Below are 24,525 nucleotides of genomic sequence, written 5' to 3'. Positions count from 1 at the left end.
TAGCAGTATAACAATATGTATTTCATTGTTACCCTAGTTCTACCATTATAATCAGAAAAAAAGGATTCTGCAACTATAACATTAACTTTTTTCTCGCTCTCACCCTCCCACTTGTTATCTCTCTCTGTCTCTCTCTCTCTCCCCCTCGTGCTGTCTCTCTCTAGGTATGAAGCTTCCAGACTTCCACGACTCTATATTTGAGTACTTCAACACGTCCCCGCTCGCCCACGACCTCACCTTCAGGGTGAGTGAATCTCTCTCCATCTCCTTCACACTTTCAGCCTCATTTGAACTACGGCGTGCATGTGAACATAGGATAGGACTTGTTGACGTGGGATTCTGGTGCTACAGTAGCAAGTACAGCACAGTAGTAGAACAGAAAACACTTTCAGAAAAATGTATTTTAAAAAAATGTATTGTATTGTAGACGTAAAATAAATGTGAACTTTGTCATAATGAAGGTGCTCCTTGGAACTAGTAAAAGAAAGACACTTTACAATGTTGAGTGACTCCGTCGGTGTGGTCGTTTTGTGTGGCTGCCATCTAGCGGTGACCTGCTGCCACGGTGTCCTCCTGACATACTGTTGTTTGTGTATGTATATCAGACCAGCTCAGAGATAGACTCCACCCCCCTGAAACCCGAGAGCGCCCCCACCACCCCCTCCCCCACCACCGAGCACCAGGTGAGTCACGGACGCTCTCTCGCTCACTCACACACACCTAAAGGGTTTTAGTGAGGGAACGTTACGACTTTCTTTCTCGAAAGATCATACTTTATTAATCCCAGATTGGAAAATGTGGGTTTCGTAGCAGGAGTACAGGAAAGTTAAACCAATTAAAATACATAATAGGAATCTGTAATGATAAGCGACCACATACGTGGGCGTAAAACTGAAATGTAGGATGTGATTGTTCCAAATAGTGGCGGTGTATATGCTACATGATTGACCATGTTATCTAACTCCCTGTCTGTCGGCCGTTATAGGAGCTAGTCACTCCCACCACCCCCTCACCCGTCTACCAACCCTCCCTTATCAACACGCCAAAGGTACACACACTCCCTCACACACCCGCCAACACAAATCTGATTGTGTTGACTTAACCGTGTTATGTTGCAGGGAACAAAATAAGATTGCTTATTCAAACTACACTGTTTATATTGTGGTTAATAAATTGAACGATAACTAGGTTAAGATGAGTTTATTATTTGCATGTGTAATCTAGAGCTACACATATAAACTGTGTGTGTGTGTGTGCGTGTGCAGCCCAAAGCCCACCAGCTGAGTATCAAGACGTTCTCCAGCCCTACCCAATGCACCCACTGCACCTCTCTGATGGTGGGCTTCATTCGACAGGGATACGCCTGCGAAGGTAACGCACACTCTATACAATACACACACATTACACAAGACACATGGAGTAACACCCTCACTACAATACACCCACTCTGTAAGAAACTATATAAAGCACACACACTATACAGTATACACTCCATTCAATACACATACTCTGTGAGTGACACTCTATATAGTACACACAATCTGTACAATACACGCTACTGCACAATTCACACTCTGTACTCAGTTTTTTTATAATTTTTTTAATAGAATGTGCAGAACAGTTGGATATATATCCGTACATTATTTTAGATTTGAACATTTTTCTTTTTGGCCATTTGTGTATTTGGAAGTCGAAAATTTAAGTCGAAATTTCAAAGTTCTCAGTTACAAAGTGTTATTGGGGAGGACATGCTTAATAAATACATCATGTTTTCAAACTCACAAATAATCGTTTGAATAAATGTGATTTAAATATTGACCAAAATAATTGTGATCATGATTCTTCCCATAATCTAGCAGCCCTATTCTGAACGAGTGGTCACATACACCTCCCCTCTGCATACAACTTACACTCCCTTTTCTCTATCTTGCTCTCCTCACTCCCCCCCCCCCCTCCCCTCTTCCCTTCGCAGTGTGCTCCTTTATCTGTCATGTGAGCTGTAAAGATCACGCCCCCCTGGTGTGTCCAATCCCGGCGGAGCAGGCCAAGAGGCCTCTGGGTATTGATGTCCAGAGAGGCATCGGCACCGCCTACAAAGGCTACGTCAGGGTGAGCCGCCACGCTGGTTTACTCTCACTCTACAATGTCTCCCACGGACGTCGGTTAACAGTCCCGTCAGTCAAGATGCCCCATTAACCCGACCTGCTCCTTCATGTCATATATCTGAATTTACAAAGTTGCCTTGGATACAAAAAAAATGTGATGGTATAACGTGTGTCTGGTTGTGTGTCTGTGTGCATGCGCGCAGATCCCTAAGCCTACAGGCGTGAGGAGGGGTTGGCAGAAGGTGTATGCGGTGGTGTGTGACTGCAAGCTGTTCCTCTACGAAATCCCTGAGGGCAAAACTACCCAGCCTGGGGTGGCTGCCTCTCTGGTGCTGGACCTCAGGTACCTGACTGATTGCCTGGCTGACTCACTCGCTGCCTGGCCGGCTGGCTGGCTGCATGCCTGCCTGTCTGTCGTCACATGTCTCTTCAATCGGTGTCTGAGTGCCGACAGACAAAGTATGTCCGTCGGTTTGGCTTTCAGGATTGTTTGTGTTTGCTTACTAACTCTGTTTCTGTGTCTGTTTATTAGAGATGAGGAGTTCTCTGTGAATTCTGTGCTGGCGTCAGACGTTATCCACGCCACGAGGAAGGACGTTCCCTGCATCTTCATGGTATGATCATTAATATGATCCTTTATATCAAATTGTTACTTTCTTACCCCTTTTTTTCTCAGTATGCTCCATGCTGTCATGTTGTTATTGCTATTGTATGTTTCATCGTAGTACTGCAGTATGGTCCCTGTGTAGCATCATTGTAATAGTAGTATCTCCGTGTGCTTCCAGGTGTGCTGGTCCCAGCAGAGTGGGGCGGGCCGGTCGGGGTCTCTGCTGGTGCTGGCCGACAGCGAGGTCGAGAAGAGGAGGTGGGTGGGGGTTCTGGAGAGTCTGCAGAACATCCTGTCCAAGAACCGTCTGAAGAACCGCCAGGTCCACTTCCTGCAGGAGGCCTACGACTCCTCGCTGCCCGCCATCAAGACCACGCTGTCCGCCGCCATCATAGGTAACCCTTAACTTAATGTAGAGCCCTTAACTTAATACAGACCACGCTGTCAGCCGCCATCATAGGTAGCCCTTAACCTAATATATCATGTTTAATATAGAGCCCTAACTTAAGGTAAAGGCTTTTAATTAATATAGTCAAAACTGTCTGCTGACATATGACTCAGATTCAAGTCTTCTATGATTGGCCAGATTTGTAGCTACACTTATTTGATAATATATCCAATGCCAATTTTACACGCCACTACGGTAACTATGTTTGTGAAGGAGGATGTTGTGACAGGCGTACTAAATCCAGCCATGACATTAGAAAAGAACCGAGCTAAATTGAAAGACATTGAAAACGCAACCGATTCCTTAGCTTGAATGAACAGCATTCATTATTACGTACATGAATTGATTTCTTGCCTTCTGCTCTCTCACTGTGTCTCTTTGTCACTCTCTCATCTTGGTCTCTCTCGCTCTCTTTTACAGACCGGGAGCGTATCGCCTTGGGAACGGAGGATGGCCTGTATGTGGTGGAGATCACCAGAGATGGTGAGACCAATACACAGACAGACTGAAGATAAGATCACCGTGAATGACCTTTCAAAAAGTTTGAAGAAAATCAGTACACTGTGCACCCTTTAATGAAACCTTTATTAGCTTAATTGGCTGATATTTATATCGGATCAATATGATTGGCTGATATTTATAAAGGATCGATATGTTGGTTGATATTTATAATGGATTGATATGATTGGTTGATATTTATAATGGATTTATATGATTGGCTGATATATATAATGGACCGATATGATTGGTTGATACTGTACCATATAGATATATATGATTGGTTGATATTTGACCGGACCGATATGATTGGTTGATACTATACCATATAGATGTATATGATTGGTTGATATTTTAATGGACCGATATGATTGGTTCATACTATACCATATAGATATATATGATTGGTTGATATTTGAATGGACCGATATGATTGGTTGATACTATACCATATAGATGTATATAATTGGTTGATATTTGAACGGACCGATATGATTGGTTGATTGAGGATTGTCTGACTCCACCGTGCCCCTCCAGTGATCGTGCGCGCCTCGGACTCCAAGAAGGTGTACCAGATCGACCTGATCCCCAAGGAGAAGATGGTGGCTCTGCTGTGCGGGCGGACCCGCCAGGTGCACCTCCAGCCCTGGGCCGTGCTGGACGGCGTGGAGGGCTCCTTCGACATCAAGCTGACCGAGACCAAGGGCTGCCAGGCCCTCTGCACGGGGGTGCTCCGGCCCGGGGGGCCCGCCTGCCTTCTGGCCGCCGTCAAACGCCAGGTCAGCCCCCCCACTCACCCAAGCCCTTCTCTACTGAAAGAAGGCCTTTATGTTGGCCGGGTATGTGGTCGATGCCCTGACAGACGGTTGTGGGTTGGATACCTCCTTTAGGCAGACGGTTGTGGGTTGGATACCTCCTTTAGACAGAAGGTTGTGGGTTGGATACCTCCTTTTGACAGAAGAATGTGTGTGATTTCCTACTGTGTGACGCAAGGTTGTGTGTTTGATGGCTCCTCTAAACGACATCTCGCGTGGTTGATGCCACTTTCATGCAGACGGTTTTCCGTTCAGTACCTCTTTTATACAGCAGATTGTGTGGTGATTAAATAGGCTCTGGTATTGAGGCCCAATACGTTGTGTGTACCATACCCACCTCTTACGACCTGAGACTGTGTGTTCAGGCTACCACAGCCAGTGGTCAGGCTGTAAGACTCCCAGGCTCCAGCTCCTCGCAGGGTGACCAACAGAGTGCTGTGTGTCCTGTCCCAGGTGATGTGCTACGAGATCACGCGGGTCAAGCCCCACTTCCGCAAGCTGTGGGAGGTGCAGGCGCCGGGCCTGGCCCAGTGGCTGGGCATGGTGCGGGAGCGCCTGTGCATGGGCTACCCCTCGGGCTTCGCCCTGCTGGCCCTGCAGGGGGAGTCGTCCCCGGTCAGCCTGGTCAGCCCCTCGGACCCCTCGCTGGCCTTCCTGGCCCACCAGCCGCTGGACGCACTGCACGCCCTGGAGGTGGGCTCCAGCGAGCTGCTGCTGTGCTTCAGCCAGCTGGGCATCTACGTGGACCCCCAGGGCCGGCGCTCCCGCAGCCTGGAGCTCATGTGGCCCGCCACCCCCCTGGCCTGCAGTAAGGCTATATACTACTGCTGTATACTACTGCTATATAATACTACTGCTATATAACACTACTGCTGTATACTACTGCTATATAACACTACTACTGCTATATACTACTGCTATATAACACTACTACTGCTATATACTACTGCTATATAACACTACTACTACTGCTATATACTACTGCTATATAACACTACTACTGCTATATAACACTACTGCTGTATACTACTGCTATATAACACTACTACTACTGCTATATACTACTGCTATATAACACTACTACTGCTATATAACACTACTGCTATATACTACTGCTGTATACTACTGCTATATAATACTACTACTGCTATATACTACTGCTGTATACTACTGCTATATAACACTACTGCTGTATACTACTGCTATATAACACTACTACTGCTATATACTACTGCTATATAACACTACTACTGCTATATACTACTGCTATATAACACTACTACTGCTATATACTACTGCTATATAACACTACTGTTATATACTACTGCTGTATACTACTGCTATATAATACTACTGCTATATAACACTACTGCTATATACTACTGCTATATAACACTACTACTGCTATATACTACTGCTGTATACTACTTTTATATAACACTACTGCTATATACTACTGCTGTATACTACTGCTATATAACACTACTGCTATATACTACTGCTATATAACACTACTGCTATATACTACTGCTATATAACACTACTGCTATATACTACTGCTATATAACACTACTGCTATATACTACTACTGTATACTACTGCTATATAACACTACTACTGCTATATACTACTACTATATACTACTGCTATATAATACTGCTATATAACACTACTACTATATACTACTGCTATATAATACTACTGCTATATACTACTACCTTATACTACTGCTATATAATACTACTGCTATATACTACTGATGCTATCTACTACTGCTATATACTACTGCTATATACTACTACTACTGCTATATACTACTCCTACTATTATGTACTATTATGTATTTTTATATACTACCTGCTATTATATATAAATCCTGTCTCTCCCTCTCTCTGCAGGCTCTAACTCGCTCTACCTGAGTGTGTACAGTGAGTATGGGGTGGACGTGTTCGATATCCACACTGCTGAATGGGTGCAGACCATCTCCCTCAGAAAGGTACAGCCCGGCCGCGAGGCTGAACACGGACGTGCATGTCATATTATGCGTGTTGTTCATTATCCATGTCTCTCTTTCTCTCTCTCCCTCTAGATCCGGCCTCTGAACATCGAGGGGACATTGAACCTGCTGGGTTCTGAACAGCCACGGCTCATCTACTTTAACAACAGCAGCTCAGGTATCTGTCAATACCGCCTTAACCGGACCGCCTTAACCGGACCGCCTTAACCGGACCGCCTTAACCGGACCGCCTTAACTAGACCGCCTTAACTAGACCACCTCAGCTAGACATCACTAGACAAGCAAACCATAAAAAGGAATGAAAAAAAAGCATAATTGGCCATTGAATGTAAAAAACAATTATGATTGACATGTGAATGAATGTCCCACTCCTGCAGAAGGAGAGCTGGCCATCCCAGAGACGTCGGACAACAGTAAGAAGCTGATGGTTCGAACCCGCAGCAAACGCAAGTTCCTCTTCAAGGTCCCTGAGGAGGAGCGACTTCAGCAGAGGAGGTGATGAGGCTGGACGGCCGTGGTCTAAAGGCCTTTTTACAGTCCCACGTTCCCGCAACGCAATGACCACGCCGACGCTTCGACGCTGTCGTGAACCGGTATTGGTTCTGCGTCGGGTTTTAGCTAGCGGACCAATCCCAGCCCTTGCTGTGGCGTCGCCTCGACGGAAGGTTACGATTTTTGGGAGGCGCACTTGCTGGACGCAAGGAGGGTCCGCAAGGACGTAAGGGTTCCATAACCCCCTTGCGTTGCTTGCACGTGGAACCACAAAGAGCCCTTAAGAAGCGCTATCCCACCCTGCCTGTCATCAACACGGTGCTGTCCTCTGTTCCAGGGAGATGCTGCGGGACCCAGAGCTGCGGTCCAGGATGATCTCCAACCCCACCAACTTCAACCACGTGGCCCACATGGGGCCAGGGGACGGCATGCAGGTCCTCATGGACCTCCCCCTGGTACTGCCTTACTCCTCCTTAGACCACTCTAACACCTCCTCCTGTTTATACTCCTCCTCCTCCTCTCCCCTGGTAACTCCTCACCCCTCCTCCTTCCCACTAGTAACTCCTCCACTCCCCCTGGTAACCCCTTACCCCCCTCCTACTCTCCCCCTTTTAACTCCTCTATCTTCCCTCCATCTGGTAACTCTTCACATCCTCTCTCCCTCAGTTACTTCTCCTACCTACTCCTCCTTCTATTGTGATAATTAGTCACCAGGGGGGTATACCACGAACCTCGCTGAACATACCCAGGCTTTCTTGGGAAAACCTGGCTCGACAGAGCCGCAACTCGCATTCAGAGTTAAATGGTACCACGAAGCTCACTTTAGATTAAATCGAAATAAGCACAAAAATATGATGAATATAATCATGGCGAAACCGCAAAGGTCTTGTACAGTTCGGCCTTCCGTACACACGAAGCCGGTGAATCCGCTGACCGAAACCGCAAACTTCTGAAACCAACCTCGTGACGTCATCGGCCCACCCCTCGACCTCCTAGCTAGCCAATGGCTCTGAAGCCCGCGGAGTCTCAGAAATCCCATGCGAGCATGCGCATAAGGGCAGCCTTTATGCGCATGCTCGCCTCTTCTTCTTATTTCATTTCTTCTGGATTTCTGTACCAGAAGCAGCGCCCCGTATGGGCCTGGAATGTGTACTACAGCGTTTCTACAGATCTACCCGGTTTCGCTTGGCTTCGTCTTTACGGAGATACTTCGAAACCATAACGGTTTCGCCCGTTTCGGCCTCGTGTGAACGGGGCCTTAGTGAATAAGTATTCCATATGCATGAGAATTGGGACTTTTTAAGCTTCACATAAATTTGCGTCACTTGGGAGTCGAACCCCCGCAGAAATTCAGCAGAAATTCAAGACTGACGTGCTACCTCCACTCTAGCACTCTGTCACGGAGACATAATGCGCAACAGTAGGCATTGTCTACATAAGGTCCAAAAGGACGATCAAATAACGAACACCCTCTGATGAGAATCTGTATCTCTCATGAAGAACCCCAATTTCGTTGTTTGCACAATGACAATAAAGTCTGAAATCTGAATATCGTCAGACAATGCCAAGGGATCGGTTCTGTCCCGTAAAACCCTCTGTCACCGGAGAGACGCCTGTACGAGAAGTGCGCCGAGGTCCACGGGAACACCCACAAATGGTGACGCCATTGTCAGAGGAGGGGATAGGAAGCTGCGCACGCCGATTTTAAGTAGCCGATCCCCGGCTAGACTAAGCCGAAAAACTGCTCCCGACCAGGTTTGGTTGCGAGCATAATGGCGCGTTTCCACTGCAGGGTGTGGAAAGGATCGGATCGCAAAGGTGCGGGTCGGGTCGCGTTTCCACCGCAAAAAGTGGGCGTGACCCGGACTTTGCCGTACCCGTTCCGGCCCCATTCTCGGGACTCCTCCGTTGCGGTACCCAAAGCAAGACCAGACGCCTGAAAGGGTCCCGTGAAATTCTAGCTACACCCCCCCTCCGTTGATTGGTCAACAGAATCGTCACTTCCGGGTGACGCGGGGATAAAAACAAACAAACAGTAGCCTCGAGGTATTATTCTTTACAATTAACATGTCGCGTGAAAAGCTTGCTTGGGCGAACAAGGAGGTGGAGACGTTCGTCTGCATTCTTGGGGTGGAAGACGTTGTTTACGATGTTTACGTAGCTGCCGCGGCGATCGACATCCGGCCTACCACCAAAGGTACTGTTGGCAGTGGAAACGCGACCTCGGAACTGAGCTGGGCTATACCGCCCCCTCCCTACCGCACCTTTGCGATCCGATCCGTTCCGCACCCTGCAGTGGAAACGCGGCATAAGTCACCATGCTGATACAGCAACGCTAAAAGAGATCGACTTTCGTGGTACAACCAACCCAGGCTTTGAGCTCAACATACCTCGCTAACCCTCTAAGCGAGCTTCGTGGTACAGGCCCCAGGGCATTCATTCTGGTTTTTTTCCCTTTTTTCTTTTGGTGTCAAATCAAAACAAACTCTGACAGAACTCTTCACCTTCTGTTTTTCCTCTCTCCTCCTCCTCACCTGTGTCATGTGACATCAGAGCAGTGATGTCATCAGCCCCTCCCCCTCCCCCTCCCGCCACACCCTCATCTCCCCACCCACCAACTTTGAGCACGTTTACCACCTGAGCTCTCCGTCCAGTGCCCTCCTCAACCCAGACTTCTGCTCCTCCTCTCTCTCCTCCTCCTCCTCTTCTCTAGGATGGGTAGGCCACACCCCCTTTCCTCTCTTTAAGCATGTTCCTTCCCGTCTCCTCCCTACCCCTTCCTGTCTCCTCCCTACCCCTTCCTGTCTCCTCCCTACCCCTTCCTGTCTCCTCCCTACCACTTCCTGTCTCCTCCCTACCCCTTCCTGTCTCCTCCCTACCCCTTCCTGTCTCCTCCCTACCACTTCCTGTCTCTGAACTTGCCCTATCTAAGTCAAGCCAGTCACTACCTGTCTCGACCCTGCCCCTTCCTGTCTCCTCCTCCAATACCTGTCTTGACTCCAACCCTTCCTCTCCGTGTCACACCGTAACTGGCTTCCACCATCTTAGCAACAATAAGATGCTCTTGTTTCCATAGTTACTATGCAAACATCTCAAATGCCCTTCATAAATGTGTGTGTGTGTGTGTGTAGGGCATTCCCTCTCAGGATGAGGTTGTTAAGGAGAAGCCTCGCCCCCTCTCCAGCATCTCCCGGCAACAGAGGAGCAAATCACACATCAGCCGCACCGCTTCAGGTAAATGCACACAAACGGCTACTCTGACTCTTCTACACATCAACGGCAGATCTCTCCCTGTTCGCCTTGAGGGCTGGTTTATGTACACGGATATTGGTAGTGATTGGTCAACCTGAAACGCAAAGACCAATCGTGCCGTTTGCCCGTTGAATGTCATTCAATGCTTGAACTGCATGAACCGATCCTCAGAGATGAGACACTAACTACTGTGGGGCGAAGGGCAGCGCGTGGGATGGGATTCATCTGAATAACTGGGGTGGGTTCAGGTGAGAAACTATTGGTGAATACGTTGTTTGTAACTGTGCTCTCAGGGGCAGAGTTTGGAGGCTCTGGGTCCAGAAGCCTTGGAGAGCCGGACCAAGACCTGGACCGAGAGGTAAACACCAGGATCTATCTTATAAACCTCTGGCTCTACATTCATTCACATTGGTGTGTGTGTGTGTGTGTGTGTGTGTGTGTGTGTGTGTGTGTGTGTGTGTGTGTGTGTGTGTGTGTGTGTGTGTGTGTGTGTGTGTGTGTGTGTGTGTGTGTGTGTGTGTGTGTGGTCAAGCGATTAAAATATTTAATCACATTAATACCATAGTTATGGTATTAATGTGATTAATACTATGCTAAATATCCCTTGATTTCTTTGTCCCATTATTTTTTTCTAATTTTAATGCCCTTATCAACATTGAGAAGTGCATCGGCTTGCCTTGTGCAAATGTTTTTTTATTGATAACAACATTGGCATATACTGATCAAAACAGGACGATACAAAAAAAATTACAAAGTGCAAAGGTAAACTAGGACTCAGCCTATGGTGCAATTAAACGATGAACAAACAAACATACTGCCTTGAACATAGCAGTCAGGCTACTGCTTCTTTGTTTTGAGCCAAAGAATAATAAAAAAAGAAATTGCGTTAATCGTGTGATAAAAAAATTAACACCGTTAAAATTAGTTTGCGTTAACGCCGTTAATACCCGCAGTGTTTGCGTTAACGCCGTTAATACCCGCAGTGAATTTAACCCGGTCCACTTGACATCGGGTAGGTGCATGACAGTGGTAGGTCTAGCGTAAAACTTCATTAGCCCAGGCTTTTATTTGTTTCAGTCACTGAACTTTGGAACAAAACTCTTGCTCAGCAAAGATGGGAAACACTATAATTTATTATTTAAACCAGTATGAATATTCGTACCGTACGTAGGCCTATACACATTACCAGGCTTCAGGTTACACACACACACACACGGTGGCAGAGTGGTAATCGGGAGAGTCGGGAGAATTTCTAGCGGGCCGTTAACGTTTCGGGGCTGTCGGGCTGATTACTGCGGGATAACAATATTGGGCTTATAAAAGTTCCTTGCAGCGCCGTTGCTGAGCTGTGCGCCCGCAACCTCTCACTCACTCAACGTCGCAACCAAGTCGATTTTGTCTAGAGGGGAGTAACTGAGCGTCCCCTCCCAAAGTGGTACAGCCCAGGTGGGCCTTGAACTGCGATTGGTCAGAAAGAAGTAACAGCTAATGACAACATTGAACTCTCGTGCAGTGACACACAAACATGCACACACTTTTGACCAATCAGTAGCGTCGTCTTGAACTGAAGTCAACCAACTACCTTCCGCCTTATGCTGCTATCCATTTGGATTTACGAAGTGGTAAAGTCGCAAATCTCCCAGCTTTCTGCGGCATTTCACTGAGGCACGCCCCCTTTTGGTCGTAGTATCTCGTCGCTTTCAAAGTAGTGCGAGCAGAGCTGTACAACTCGCAAAGAAGATGGCTGCGCCCATAGTTAATGGGGGATGAGATGTATTTTCTTTCTATTTGTACCACGTTGGTGGTTTTAATGTCGTTTTTAAAACCTCTTACACACTTGATTTCATTGCTGCTTAAATCCGGTCACCAATATATGCATTGCACGGTCTTGCTTTGCGTGCAATTCAATGTAAAGTTTTGTTTTGAAGCTGGTTTGCTAAAGAGGCTATGTTGCTAATGATGACTAGCCTGCTACTACTCCCCCTCGTGGCTCGACAGAAACACAAATGGCAAACTGGAAGGCTGGAGCAAGGGAAATACGTCACGTTCTCGCTGAAGCTCGTCGTTTGTACCAGCGTACCATCCAAATGGATAGCAGCATTACTTCCGTGTTTACTACTTCAAGCGATTCAAGCATTCATGCAGCATGTGCGCGTCAAACGTTTCACACTTGCAGACCAAAATAACTGCGAAAGATTGCGAAAAAGGGGTCGGCTTAGCTCAGGAGGGAGAGCAGTTGTCTTGTAACCGAAAGGTTGTTAGTTCAATCCCCAGCTCCTTCTAGCTGAGTGTTGATGTGTCCCTGAGCAAGGCACTTTACCGTAACTGCTCCTGACGAGCTGGCTGTCGCCTTGCATGGTTGACTCTGCCGTCGGTGTGTCAATGTGTGTATTAAATGATGTAAGTCGCTTTGGATAAAAGCTTCTGCTAAATGCCCTAATTGTAAATTGTAAAAGCAGTATTCTGGTATTCTACATGAAAGCGGGGGGGAATTATTTTGCACTGCATGCAATATTGTAGTGGAACATAAGCGGAAATCTCCAATTGATGATCATTTTTCCACCGCGAAACATAATTGCAGAACAGGACTACAGAGCAGGACGTCAGACGACGAGGCAGATCACTATGACATAGGCTGTTGCATCCAAGTCAATTGCCATCGCGGAAAGAATCAAGAATCAATTATTCATAGGACCATTTTTTCAGTGTTGTTGTTCTTTTAAATCATGTTTTTTTTAAGTAATGACGTAATATTTAACAAATTACTCTGGGAAAACTTTTATCGCAACTTTCACTTCTTCTAGCTCTAGCAGCAGTAATCGCAACAAAAACATTAAAAACACTGCAACTTTCATCGCAACTTTTTGGAAAAGCTCACGCAATCAAGCATTTTAGGCCGCAACAATCTCAAAAAAGGCCCGCGAAACCCTGGAGTGACTGATATGTATGTGTGTGTGTGTGTGTGTGTGTGTGTGTGTGTGTGTGTGTGTGTGTGTGTGTGTGTGTGTGTATATGTACATTTATTTAAGCAATAGATCACGACAGGCTGTGGTATGTGCTAATTATACCACTGTTAAGGGGCGTTGTCCGGCCCCGATGCGCAGCGGAGGGCCGGCGACCCCCTTCACAGTGGTATAATGAGAACATACCACTGACTGAAGTGATCTATTGCTTTTATACAACGGTTACCATTATGGCAAAACGAAAGTCATAGACACACTACATTTAAAAAGAAACCAATAAAGTCAAAGTAGCCGTTTTATTAAAGAATACAAAAAAGTAGTCCTACCTGGCTGCCTTCAAAATGCACGACGGTCGCTATGCAACACACTTTAGCGTCCCTCCGAGAGAAGGCTCGGCTAGAGCGGTTCGCCGGCAATTTATCCTATTGAGCAGTTCACTCGCCGATTTTAGGCTTCAGTGAACTGTGCTATTGCTTTTATACAACTGTTAAAATTATGGCAAAATGACTCCACACACACACACACTAGTAAAAATACGGTTGTATTCTTTGACACTTTCCACTTCAAGGCGTGGAGTGATACTTTCACAAAATGATTGGGCGTCATAGCAGTTATGTATGCGCTCATTATACAACAGTTAGGAACCAATCAGATTGCTGGATTCAGGCCCCCCGTTGTATAAATATACATGTGTGTGTGTGTGTGTGTATATCTATTAGGGCTGTAACGATACACAAATTCACGATTCGGTTTGTATCACGATTTTTGACCCACGGTTCGATACATCCCACGATTCTTTTAAATTTAAAAAACACTTTTATACAAGTGTTTTTAAAGACTTGTATACCAATTATCTTAATGTAACATTTAATAACAAATCATTTGGAACACTGAACAGATTTGAACCGAAAGAATACTATTAAAGTATAGCTAAATTAATAAAGAAATAACCAAAGATTGCAGTTGGAGGATGCTTTTTGCTGGTAGGCATAATAGGGCCCCTTTAACTGTTTGGTTGGTTTATTCAAATGGATAAATGTCGTTCATATCGCATATGAGGACTTCGACGGCTGTGGAGAAATGCAATCCTCCGTAGCCACGGAGAGCTGTGATCACAGAGAGGGCACCTCGTCACATATTTACGGCATCGATAGGAGGGGGCGCTGTCAGCAGACTATTATTTAGACAAATTATTAGCAAATTTCAATCGGACAATTTCACCGAAGAGTTAGAAAGGGCATATCGCGCTTCTGCCTTCTCACACCGCGAGACAGGTTCGTGGCTTTGAGTATCGCGATTTTCGGTTTGATACGCGTATCGTTACAGCCCTAATATCTATATACAAATATATGTGTATATATATATATTTATACATTTACATATGTATGTGTATTGTGTATGTATATATATTAACATGTATTTATATATTTACGTACGTATATATGTATGTACTGTACGTATATATAATAACATGTACATTAACATCTAAATTCCTCTACACATGAAATGCGACTGAAATGAATCTTATTCAAACATTTGTCCGATATTCTTTAACCTTAATTCAATCTCTCGCTCTCTCTCTCTCCTGTGTCTCTCGCCCAGCCGGACTCCGACTCCACCAAACACTCCACTCCGTCTAACAGCTCCAACCCCAGCAGCCCCTCCAGCCCTAACTCCTCCCACCGCAGTCAGCTGACCCTGGACGGCCTTGAGGCCGCCCTCGACCCCGCCCTCGACGCCTGACTGCATCCCCCTCCCTAAACTTACGGCCAAAACCACGCCCCTCATCCCCGACCACTGCCCGTACTCCTTCACCTGCCATGCCCTGTATTTGCCCCTTCCTGCATCACTGCCCACGCCCCTCTTCTTTGGTGACCACACCCCTTTCCTCATCACTGACCATGCCTCTTCGAGATCTACAGAGAGGAGTCTCCTGCAGAAAGGGGGTGGGGTTTACTATTTTTTTAATTTAGCTGTTTTTGAGTTTTTAAGGCTCCGTTTCAATAGGAACGGTGGTGTACCTAACCTCTGCCAGGTGAAGCTTTCTGATCAACACTACAGCCGTGTTCCCCTGCGGCGCAGTCAGCCATGAAAACCCCATACGCCAGGAGCCGCTAGGCGCTAACCCCGCTGCTAGCTTTTCCTAACTAGAGCTGCTTTTATAAACTCTGTATTCCACAATAAGAGTCTGCGCTTTAACTTTGAAAAAAAATTGTGTGGATGAGGTGGTTCAAGTCGTTATCGTTCTGTACCAGAAGGGGGCGCTCCTCCCACTGTATTCTACTCTTGTATTTGCACACTGTTGTAGCCCCTCCCCCAGCCTGAATAGACGCGTCTGAAACACTACAGAATCACCGTTTAAATCTTTGTAATTATTGAATAAGCAACACATCAAGTATGACCGGAAAATAAAATATCTGTGCTTCTGTCCATGACTACATAAATAAAGCAAAGCTGGGTTTTATGTTCAAGTTTAACTTTATTAAACGAGTTTGACCGTTGTGAGTGGGCGGGGCCTAATGTCCCTTGTTTGGTTTGGTTTCGTCCTCTGAAATGAATACGTTGCATTATTATTACTCTGTTGGACCTCAAATGAACGTCTTTAACAGTTATAGAAGTAAGAATTAAAACCAATAAACTAAAGTAAAGATTGTGTTCCGTTTATTAAGGCCTTTCTATATAGCCCACCTGAATTTGAACTTTACCGTTTTTCTCAGTCGCTTTGGTACATTTCTCAGATCAGAATTGAAATTCTCAACTACCTGTTCAATCTTCAAAAAAAGGTCAAAAAAAGCAGTTTCTCATTTCTTTGAACAAGTTGCAAATGCTTTGGTACATTCATGCAAATGATTATGTATGATTCTCTGCTCTTTCCTACATTATCAATGGCTTATGTCATGTTGATCAAAATGTTTTGCAAGGGGTGTCTATTGTATAGCCTAGTCTCAGCTCCACAACCGTTAGGTATTACTTCATTGCATAAGTCTTTACATGCAAAATGGTTGAACAAGTTGTCATATGTCCAGCATATTTCTATACATTTCCATTGGACTATTTTTCTAAATCTGTCCTGAATTTGTCAATTGCTACCAGGTGAATCTTGACTTTCTCTAAAGAGGTGAAATGCGGGAAGTGTTATATCAACCAACGATCTACCAGTTTACTGAAATAGCTCAAAGGTGCATCTCATGAACCATAAACTGGCAAGTATATATATATATATATATATATATATATAGCTGGAGCACAACATAATGTTACATTGTCTGACAATGGAAGGACAAGGAATTGGACGGGGTCAACAGCCAGAGAGAAGAAGGAAGAGGAAGAGAGGCTGCGTGAGAATGAGAATTTGTGGCCCAACAGACAGGAACGTCAGGAGGTGTAGGAAGACTGCACTGTTATTCCTACACCAATGCATGTACAGTTTACCCTAAGGAGATTGTCCTATATTCACATTTCTAGCAATGACATGGTCCGTCAACAAATTACAGAACAGTCAGTCAAATCGTAAATGTGAATCTTGTCCAGTCTCCTGCAATCAATCTCCCACCTACACTAAGGTGTAACTTACAATTTACAATAATTGTCTTCAAAACTTTAGCCATAGTTTACATCAGAACATCCCTCCACAATACACTGTTATATTGACAACATGACTAAGCAATTTGACTGTCTTATCCGTACACAATGACACAAGGACTTGTCATTTTGATGGCACTGACATGTTCATCAACACAGATATTTAGTGTATTGGTATGGATTTTGAGCAGGGGACTGGCTTTTGCAAGAAATCCATGGTGTTTTGCTATTTGTACGAATTGTTTTGAGAAATGCACTTACTGTTTTGCAAATTTCAATTCTGATCTGAGAAATGTACCAAAGCGACTGAGAAAAACTAAATGTATTTCAAGAGTCTGTGTGATTTAACCACAAGGGGACGCTGTCGCCTGGTTACAAGCCGGAGTTTATATTATCACGAGAAACGCTTCAGACAGGACGCAGTTCAGTTTGATTTGAAAATGTCGGAGATCATCTCTTGCTCTGATTGGACCTTCTCACTAAAATGTATGTTGTACATATCCAATCCAATATGTCCCACCGTTGGCATAAACTGCTTTTTTTTTAAATTGCCTTTCATAAAAATAAACTATGTATGATGTAGGCCTAGGCCTATATATATATATATATATATGTATATATATATATATATATATGTATGTATATATATATATATATATGTATATATATATATATATATATATGTATATATATATATATATGTATATATATATATATATATGTATATATATATATATATATATATATATGTATATATATATATATGTATATGTATATGTATATGTGTATATGTATATGTATATATATGTATATATATATATGTATATGTATATATATGTATATGTATATATATGTGTATATATATATGTATATGTATATATATATGTATATGTATATATATACATATATACACATATATATATATATATATATATATATATACATATACCCAGGTGAAAAAGTAGTATACTTTAGTGTATTACAAGTATAATTCAATTATACAAAAGTTAGTATAAGTATACTTTTACTTTTTGTGCTTAATTTAAAGTATACTTAACATATACTTTTAAAAAGTGTACTTCGCAATAGATGTCATTAAATTCAACTTTAACGTACTTAAAAATAAGTATACTAATTCTGCAATACTTAAAGTGGTATTGCTTTGTACTTTTAAAAAGTATACTTTATTTTAAATGTATTTAAATTGTACCTAAGTGTACTTAGAAAAAGTGTACTAAATTGCAAATACTTATAGTGGTAATTTAGTGTACTTATAAAAAGTGTACTTTATTGTAAGTGTATTGTAATTTGTACCTTAGTGTACTTCTGAAAAGTACACTCATTTTCAAGTATTTTGGAATTCACTATTAAAATACTTTTTTAAAGTGTAATTTAATTTCACTTCATTAGAAGTGTATTGAAGTATACTTCCGTAAAGTTCACTTTAATTTAAGTTAATTTTAAGCTGTATTTCAGTATACTTAGCAAAAGTATACTAAGTTTCAAATACTTAAAGTGGTATTTTAGTGTACTTCTTAAAAGTACACTTTGTTTCAAGTCCTTTGTAATACACTATTAAAATGCTTTTTTAAAGTGTAATTTAATTTCACTTCATTAGAAGTGTATTTAAGTGTACTTCCATGAAGTGCACTTTGATGCAAATACATTTTAAGCTGTATTTCAGTGTACTTAGAAAAAGTATACTAAGTTGCACATACTTAAAGTGGTACTTTAGTGTACTTCTGAAAAGTACACTTCGTTTCAAGTCCTTTGTAATACACTATTAAAATGCTTTATTAAAGTATACTTAAATTTCCCTTTATTAGTAGTGTATTTAAGTATACTTCATTACATTTCACTTTAATGCAAGTTAATTTTAAGTTGTATTTCAGTGTACTTAGAAAAAGTATACTAAATTGCAAAAACTTATAGTTGTCATTCAGTTTGATTCTGAAAAGTACACTTAGGCCCCGTCCACACGAAGCCGAAACGGGCGAAACCGTCACGGTTTCGATCTATCCGGTTTCGAAGTATCTCCGTAAAGACGAAGCCAAGCGAAACCGGATAGATCTGTAGAAACGCTGTAGTAAACATTCCAGGCCCATAAGGGGCGCTGCTTCTGGTACACAAATCCAGAAGAAGAAGAGGCGAGCATGCGCATAAAGGCTGCCCCCCGAACCACTAACAACACAAACAAACAGCTCTTCTACGATGGCGAACTAGATTCTCAATAAATAATGGCTTAGCAACCCAACAAGGGAGATGATATGCTGCAGAACGATTACAAGCTTGTAGTCCTCCATCATCTTTTTTGTTGTGATTTCTGAGACTCCGCGGGCTTAAGAGCCATTGGCTAGGAGGTCGAGGGGTGGGGCGATGACGTCATGGTTTGCGGTTTCAGTCGGTTTCAGGCGTCCACACGACACCAAAACGAAGCCGGATAGATTTGAAACCACCTCCGAGGGTGGTTTCAGAAGTTTGCGGTTTCGGTCAGCGGATTCGCCGGCTTCGTGTGGACGGAAGGCCGAACCGTACAATACCTTTGCGGTTTCGCCATGAAATCGGCTTCGTGTGGACGGGGCCTTAGAAATACACTATTAACATGCTTCATTTTTAGTATACTTTAATTTCACTTCATTAGAAGTTTATTTATGTATATTTCCATTAATTCCACTTGTAAGTTGATGGAATGGGTTATTTCATCCATCATCACAACCAAAGTGTTGAATTAATCAAAAAATTACAGATAAATAATACTGAAATGGCTACTTTTACTAGCTCCAACGACTAACTATTAAAGAAAATCCAAGGCTATAACCAAAATTTGAAAATAGCAAGTTTATAACGGCCATCCAATCAGTGTGTGGCTGCAAATCGACGTCCAATGAGAATGTAGTATTTAGGTCGCCAATTGGTGATTTAGTCAAATACACTTGGCGCGGACGGTTAGTGTTCTATTTGAAATTGAGCAGTGAGCACCTAATATCTCCGGGTCAAACAATGACAATGTTTGGTTTGTTTTATTTCCAAGACGGCTCCGTTAGAGCAGATAATACATCCGTCATACGTGATGCATACAGAAATAAAAAAATAACGGTTAACTGCAGGGAAGACCTTGAGTCGGAGCAGGGCTGGATAGAGGTAATTTGGCCTACACAACGGCGACAACAAGAGGCGAAGCCTATTGCAGCCAAATTGTAGTGAAATGATTCCGAAATACTCTGTAACGTCAGCTAACTTTGGCTATAGTCTGTTGGAATGTTACGGTAATGACGATAGCCTAATAGAAAGAGTTGCTTTTATCAAAGTATAATGCTTGAATTTAGTAATCGAAGTAAAGTTACTGGATCAACTGGCGTAGTGGGGGCCTGTGGCGTAGCGGGGGCTACGTTTGCGCCTGAGAGCGTCTTACACGTGTGATGAACCCATCTAACTGCCCAACACATAACACAAAGCTTTGTGTTCTGTGTGGGGCAGTTAGCTGAGTTCACCAGATGTGTTTTGATATGGGTAGGTCAAAAGGTCAAGCCGCATAATAGATTTATAGTTAGATGGGTTCATCACACGTGTTTTGATATGGGTAGGTCAAAAGGTCAAGCCGCATAATAGATGTATGGCCTTTTTTAACATTAAAAAAATAGTATAAAATCAAAAGGTGGGTTTTTGGAAAAAAGAAGCTTTGTGTTATGTGTGGGGCAGTTAGATGGGTTCATCACACGTGTTTTGATATGGGTAGGTCAAAAGGTCAAGCCGCATAATAGATGTATGGCCTTTTTTAACATTAAAAAAATAGTATAAAATCAAAAGGTGGGTTTTTGGAAAAAATAAGCTTTGTGTTATGTGTGGGGCAGTTAGATGGGTTCATCACACGTGTTTTGACATGTAGGTCAAAAGGTCAAGCCGCATAATAGATTTATAGCATTTAACATTAAAAAATTATATAAGATGAAAGGGTGGTTTTTTTTAGAGAATAAGCTTTGTGTTATGTGTAGGGCAGTTAGCTGAGTTCACCCTCTGTGTTTTGAAAAGGGTAAGTAAACAGTAATAGTACATAATCGTTTTAAAGCATTTATCAACATTAAAAATGATATAAAATCAAAAGATCTTTTTTTTGTAAAACATTTTTTTAACATAGACAGGCCTTGTAATAACACATCTAAGTTGGTTAGACACAAATTCGTACATCATAGCCAGTGCTAAATAGATCTTTCGAATGTGTCGAATATCCAACGTCCAATATAAAACCAACTTTACCACGGTAAAAAGTATCCTGGAAAACACACATAAAAATGCAGATGCATCTAACATTCAGAATCAGGATGAGAGGAGTTCGACCGGTCCGCAGATCAATCAGATATCAATGATTGTTTAGCCTACTTATTTTTTATATTTTACCCTTTACCCCGCCCCAGACCTTTTTGTCCAGTGATTGAACGATCTTTGCACACATGTGGGTTTGTTGTTTGACGAGGGCAGAAATGTTCAAAATGCATTTGTGCATGGAAAATATTAAATTAATGTATGTTAGTATAGATACATAGGCTCTCAATCTAAATGATTTTAGGTAGTCACATCACATCTACCTCATTCAAAATGTTCTGGGGGAGTTCCTCCAGACCCTCCGTCCATGACTACGTCCCACCCACAAATAATCACGAGCCGCCACTGACATCCAACAAATAAGTAGGCCTACGTGTTATTTGGAATTATTTTGTATCTTCTCTCATATCCGCCTAGTTGAAGTGAACAATACAGCCATATTTAATCGCCATCTGAATAATGATAATGAACAGTTTACGGTAGGCCTATAACATAGAAAGATTGACCGCAAAAGCGTATGTAGGTTACATAAACATATCGCCCTATTTCCTTATAGACAAATCCATACCAAACGATATAATTAGGCCTATAGGCTATTTGTTTCACAGTTCACCTAATAAAAAAAGACATTCCCAACGGGCATATGTTTTCGTGTTAAGTCGTGTTGATGACTCCACGCCAGAAATGCATACAAATGTGGGTTCACAACGTTTTTTAGCTAAACGGTGTGTACTTAAGGCCTTTTGCCCAGCAGACTATAGGCCTATACCGCAGATGGATCTGACATGATGAGGTGGGAGAACAAAAAAATACACTAACCTTCTCAAATCAAAGCTTATTTTATTTAAAAAAAAGTTTGGAATTGTTTATTACAAGGCAACACACCAGGTAGGCTATTCTCAATAGCGATGAGTATTTCACTGCTCCTTCGAAAAGGTTCTCTCTCCTCTCCCCGAGTCTCCTCATGACAACACACTGAGAGCCTACAAGTGGAGACTATCCTGGTCAACAGAGAGCCGCTAGTGTTCGTTCCCTATGGGGTTCACCAGAACATGTTGTTGCACACTAGCTGTCAAACATATTACCTGTAAAAGCCCCTCACGTCGGTAGCTTGTGGCGTCCGGCTCTAGGAGGCCTCCAGGAATAATTTGGATGTTTCAGAGAAGTAGTCTCACATATAGGCCAACTGAACGCTCTCCCCCCTCGTTCCCGAGCCGACGTCGCACTGAGTCCTCGAACCACTTCTATATAGTATCGAACGTGTTGTCACCTCTCCATTACACCCCCAGGCTGTCCCCATTGTGACCTCGCTCTGACCCCGCAGCGCAAGGGACAGCTCCTCGCGCGCGTCCCCGCTGGACAGCACGTAGAGGAGGGGGTTGCAGGCGCTGTTGAGGGTGGAGAAGCCCAGAGACACGTAGTACGGCGCGTAGATCCACCTGGAGAAAGCATAATTAAGCTCATGGTGCTCAAGGTAGTGGGAGAAGACGGCGCGCACCAGCAGGACCAGGTGGTACGGCGCGAAGCCCACCAGGAACAGCGTCACCACGGCGACCGCCAGCCAGCGCACACGCCTCTTCTGGCCGAGCTGAAGCGAGTGGCTGGCGCGCACCGCGCGCAGGACGCCGTAGTTTGAGGCGGTCAGCAGCGCCAGCGGCACCACGAATCCCAGGAAGAAGCGCGCGTAGTTGAAGGCCGTGACGTATTGGCTGGGGGTGTGATCCGGCTCGAAGCACCTCATATCCAGCTTGTGATCCGTGTCGCCCTCGCGCATCAAGAAGACGGGCACGTGCGCCGCCATCACCATCGCCACGATGGCCGCCGTGATGCCCGCGGCAACGCGTGGGCGCCGCAGGCCACGCGACTCCAGGGCGTAGCGCACGGCCACATAGCGGTCGCACGAGACGCAGCACAGTAGCAGGATGCTGATGTACATGTTGGTGTAGAAGACAAAGCCGGTGACATGGCAGGTGCGGGAGCCCCAGACCCACTTGTGGCAGCCGTCGAAGTAGAGCGCCCACAGGGGCAGCGTCGACAGGTAGATCAGGTCGCACACAGACAGGCTGCACAGGTAGACCCCCAGCACGTTCTTGCGCCGCACCTGCCTCCAGGTGAACCACAAGGTGAGGAGGTTGGCGGGGAAGCCCACGACGAAGACGACGCTGTAGAGGACTACCATGGGGACACGGGCCTGGTCGTACGGCGGATCGCAGGCCGTCGCGTTCCCGGCGGTGGTCGCGTTCCCGGCGGTGGTCGCCTCCGCCTGCATGTCTGCATGGACACACAAGGAGGCGTGGACCGCGGTGAAGATCTCACACCCTTCAGTGCGTCCGGGGGAGCCGACCCACTGCACGCTGCCAAGCCTCGATTGTTTGTCCCAGCCGCGTAGTTTAAGAGACACTGGGTTGGATTCCCACTAGGGCCGCCCAGAATGACAACACATGCACTCACATTATGAAACGCCCACCAATTGTGGCTTTTTTATTATTATGATGTAGCTTTTAAATATAATCTTTCATGAGACGATTTTGTCCGACGCGATTAACTAAGCACAATCAAAGCTTCCAAAAACAATTGGGAGTAACTACATCAAATTCTAAGTGCTCCGCCGCTATGTTTCTAGAAAAACAACTTGATAGAGTGCAGCCAGAGTAGTGATAGACTGCTGGTAAATATATCAGACCTCAGGTCCCTAATAGACTGAGAACAAAACGCAAAGGGAGAGGCACTCATTAATGACCCCATTACAGGAGCCCTGTTGTGGGAGGTTGCATACTGTCTGAAATTGAGTTTCGAAAACACAAACCATCTAATTCATCTATTGCCCTTATGAGAAACTTGCAGTTAAAATGTATCTTAAACATTATGCAAGCGTATTAAGGCTAAGCAGATGTGTTTTTACAATATATTATGTCTAAAGTATTTCTGACTTGTATACTGAAACGACAACACCAGTCAATTCTGCCCCAGGTAGGACCTGGATGGCAACCAATGATTCTTTGACTCATCCCTCATGTATTCAATCAAGTTGGGGCATGTCAAAAATGTGCAACACCCACCAAAAACAGCTTGGTGGACTTGGGGTTAGACCTGGTCTGGTGTGTGTGTACATAATATGTAGAGACTGGAATATATATATATATATATATATATATATATATATATATATATATATATATATAGATAGATAGATAGATAGATAGATAGATAGATAGATAGATAGATAGATAGATAGATAGATATGAATCATTAACACAAATAATACACTAACATTGGGTGTTAATCAAACCAGCAGCAATTCTGTCATGTTGTTGAAAGATGTCTATATTCTTGCTTCTGGATTCACGGTTGGTTGATCATTGACAGTGGGTGTGGTGGCCCTCACCTCAATATATTTTATTTATTTAACCAAGCCTTATTTAGCTT

At 43.9% G+C, this 24,525-nt stretch overlaps 1 protein-coding gene and 1 pseudogene across 3 annotated transcripts in view; one reads left to right on the top strand and one right to left on the bottom strand.

Annotated features, from left to right (window-relative positions):
• The window catches only part of cdc42bpb (CDC42 binding protein kinase beta (DMPK-like)), a 38,253-nt gene extending 22,403 nt beyond the window's left edge, over positions 1 to 15,850 (top strand). For 2 of the 3 annotated variants that reach the window (XM_030344620.1, XM_030344619.1), the window contains 18 exons: positions 165 to 244; positions 606 to 683; positions 986 to 1,048; positions 1,266 to 1,371; positions 1,973 to 2,109; positions 2,309 to 2,448; positions 2,638 to 2,719; positions 2,891 to 3,107; positions 3,581 to 3,643; positions 4,196 to 4,437; positions 4,927 to 5,281; positions 6,372 to 6,469; positions 6,563 to 6,647; positions 6,868 to 6,985; positions 7,320 to 7,437; positions 10,114 to 10,216; positions 10,528 to 10,592; positions 14,800 to 15,850. In XM_030344620.1, the coding sequence (XP_030200480.1) occupies positions 165 to 244; positions 606 to 683; positions 986 to 1,048; positions 1,266 to 1,371; positions 1,973 to 2,109; positions 2,309 to 2,448; positions 2,638 to 2,719; positions 2,891 to 3,107; positions 3,581 to 3,643; positions 4,196 to 4,437; positions 4,927 to 5,281; positions 6,372 to 6,469; positions 6,563 to 6,647; positions 6,868 to 6,985; positions 7,320 to 7,437; positions 10,114 to 10,216; positions 10,528 to 10,592; positions 14,800 to 14,940 (2,291 nt within the window). In that variant the 3' untranslated portion in view covers positions 14,941 to 15,850. Of the gene's footprint in view, positions 1 to 164; positions 245 to 605; positions 684 to 985; positions 1,049 to 1,265; positions 1,372 to 1,972; positions 2,110 to 2,308; positions 2,449 to 2,637; positions 2,720 to 2,890; positions 3,108 to 3,580; positions 3,644 to 4,195; positions 4,438 to 4,926; positions 5,282 to 6,371; positions 6,470 to 6,562; positions 6,648 to 6,867; positions 6,986 to 7,319; positions 7,438 to 9,535; positions 9,701 to 10,113; positions 10,217 to 10,527; positions 10,593 to 14,799 lie in introns of all 3 variants that reach the window. The other variant, XM_030344621.1, reaches the window with a different exon arrangement.
• Positions 15,851 to 21,919: 6,069 nt separating this feature from the next.
• LOC115534039 (probable G-protein coupled receptor 132 pseudogene) lies at positions 21,920 to 23,510 on the bottom strand (annotated as a pseudogene).
• Between the last annotated feature and the right edge of the window lie 1,015 nt (positions 23,511 to 24,525).

This window comes from Gadus morhua, chromosome 21 (genome assembly GCF_902167405.1).
Source record: "Gadus morhua chromosome 21, gadMor3.0, whole genome shotgun sequence".
Classification (NCBI taxonomy): Eukaryota; Metazoa; Chordata; class Actinopteri; order Gadiformes; family Gadidae; genus Gadus; species Gadus morhua.
This window is presented reverse-complemented; position numbering and strand designations above follow the sequence as displayed.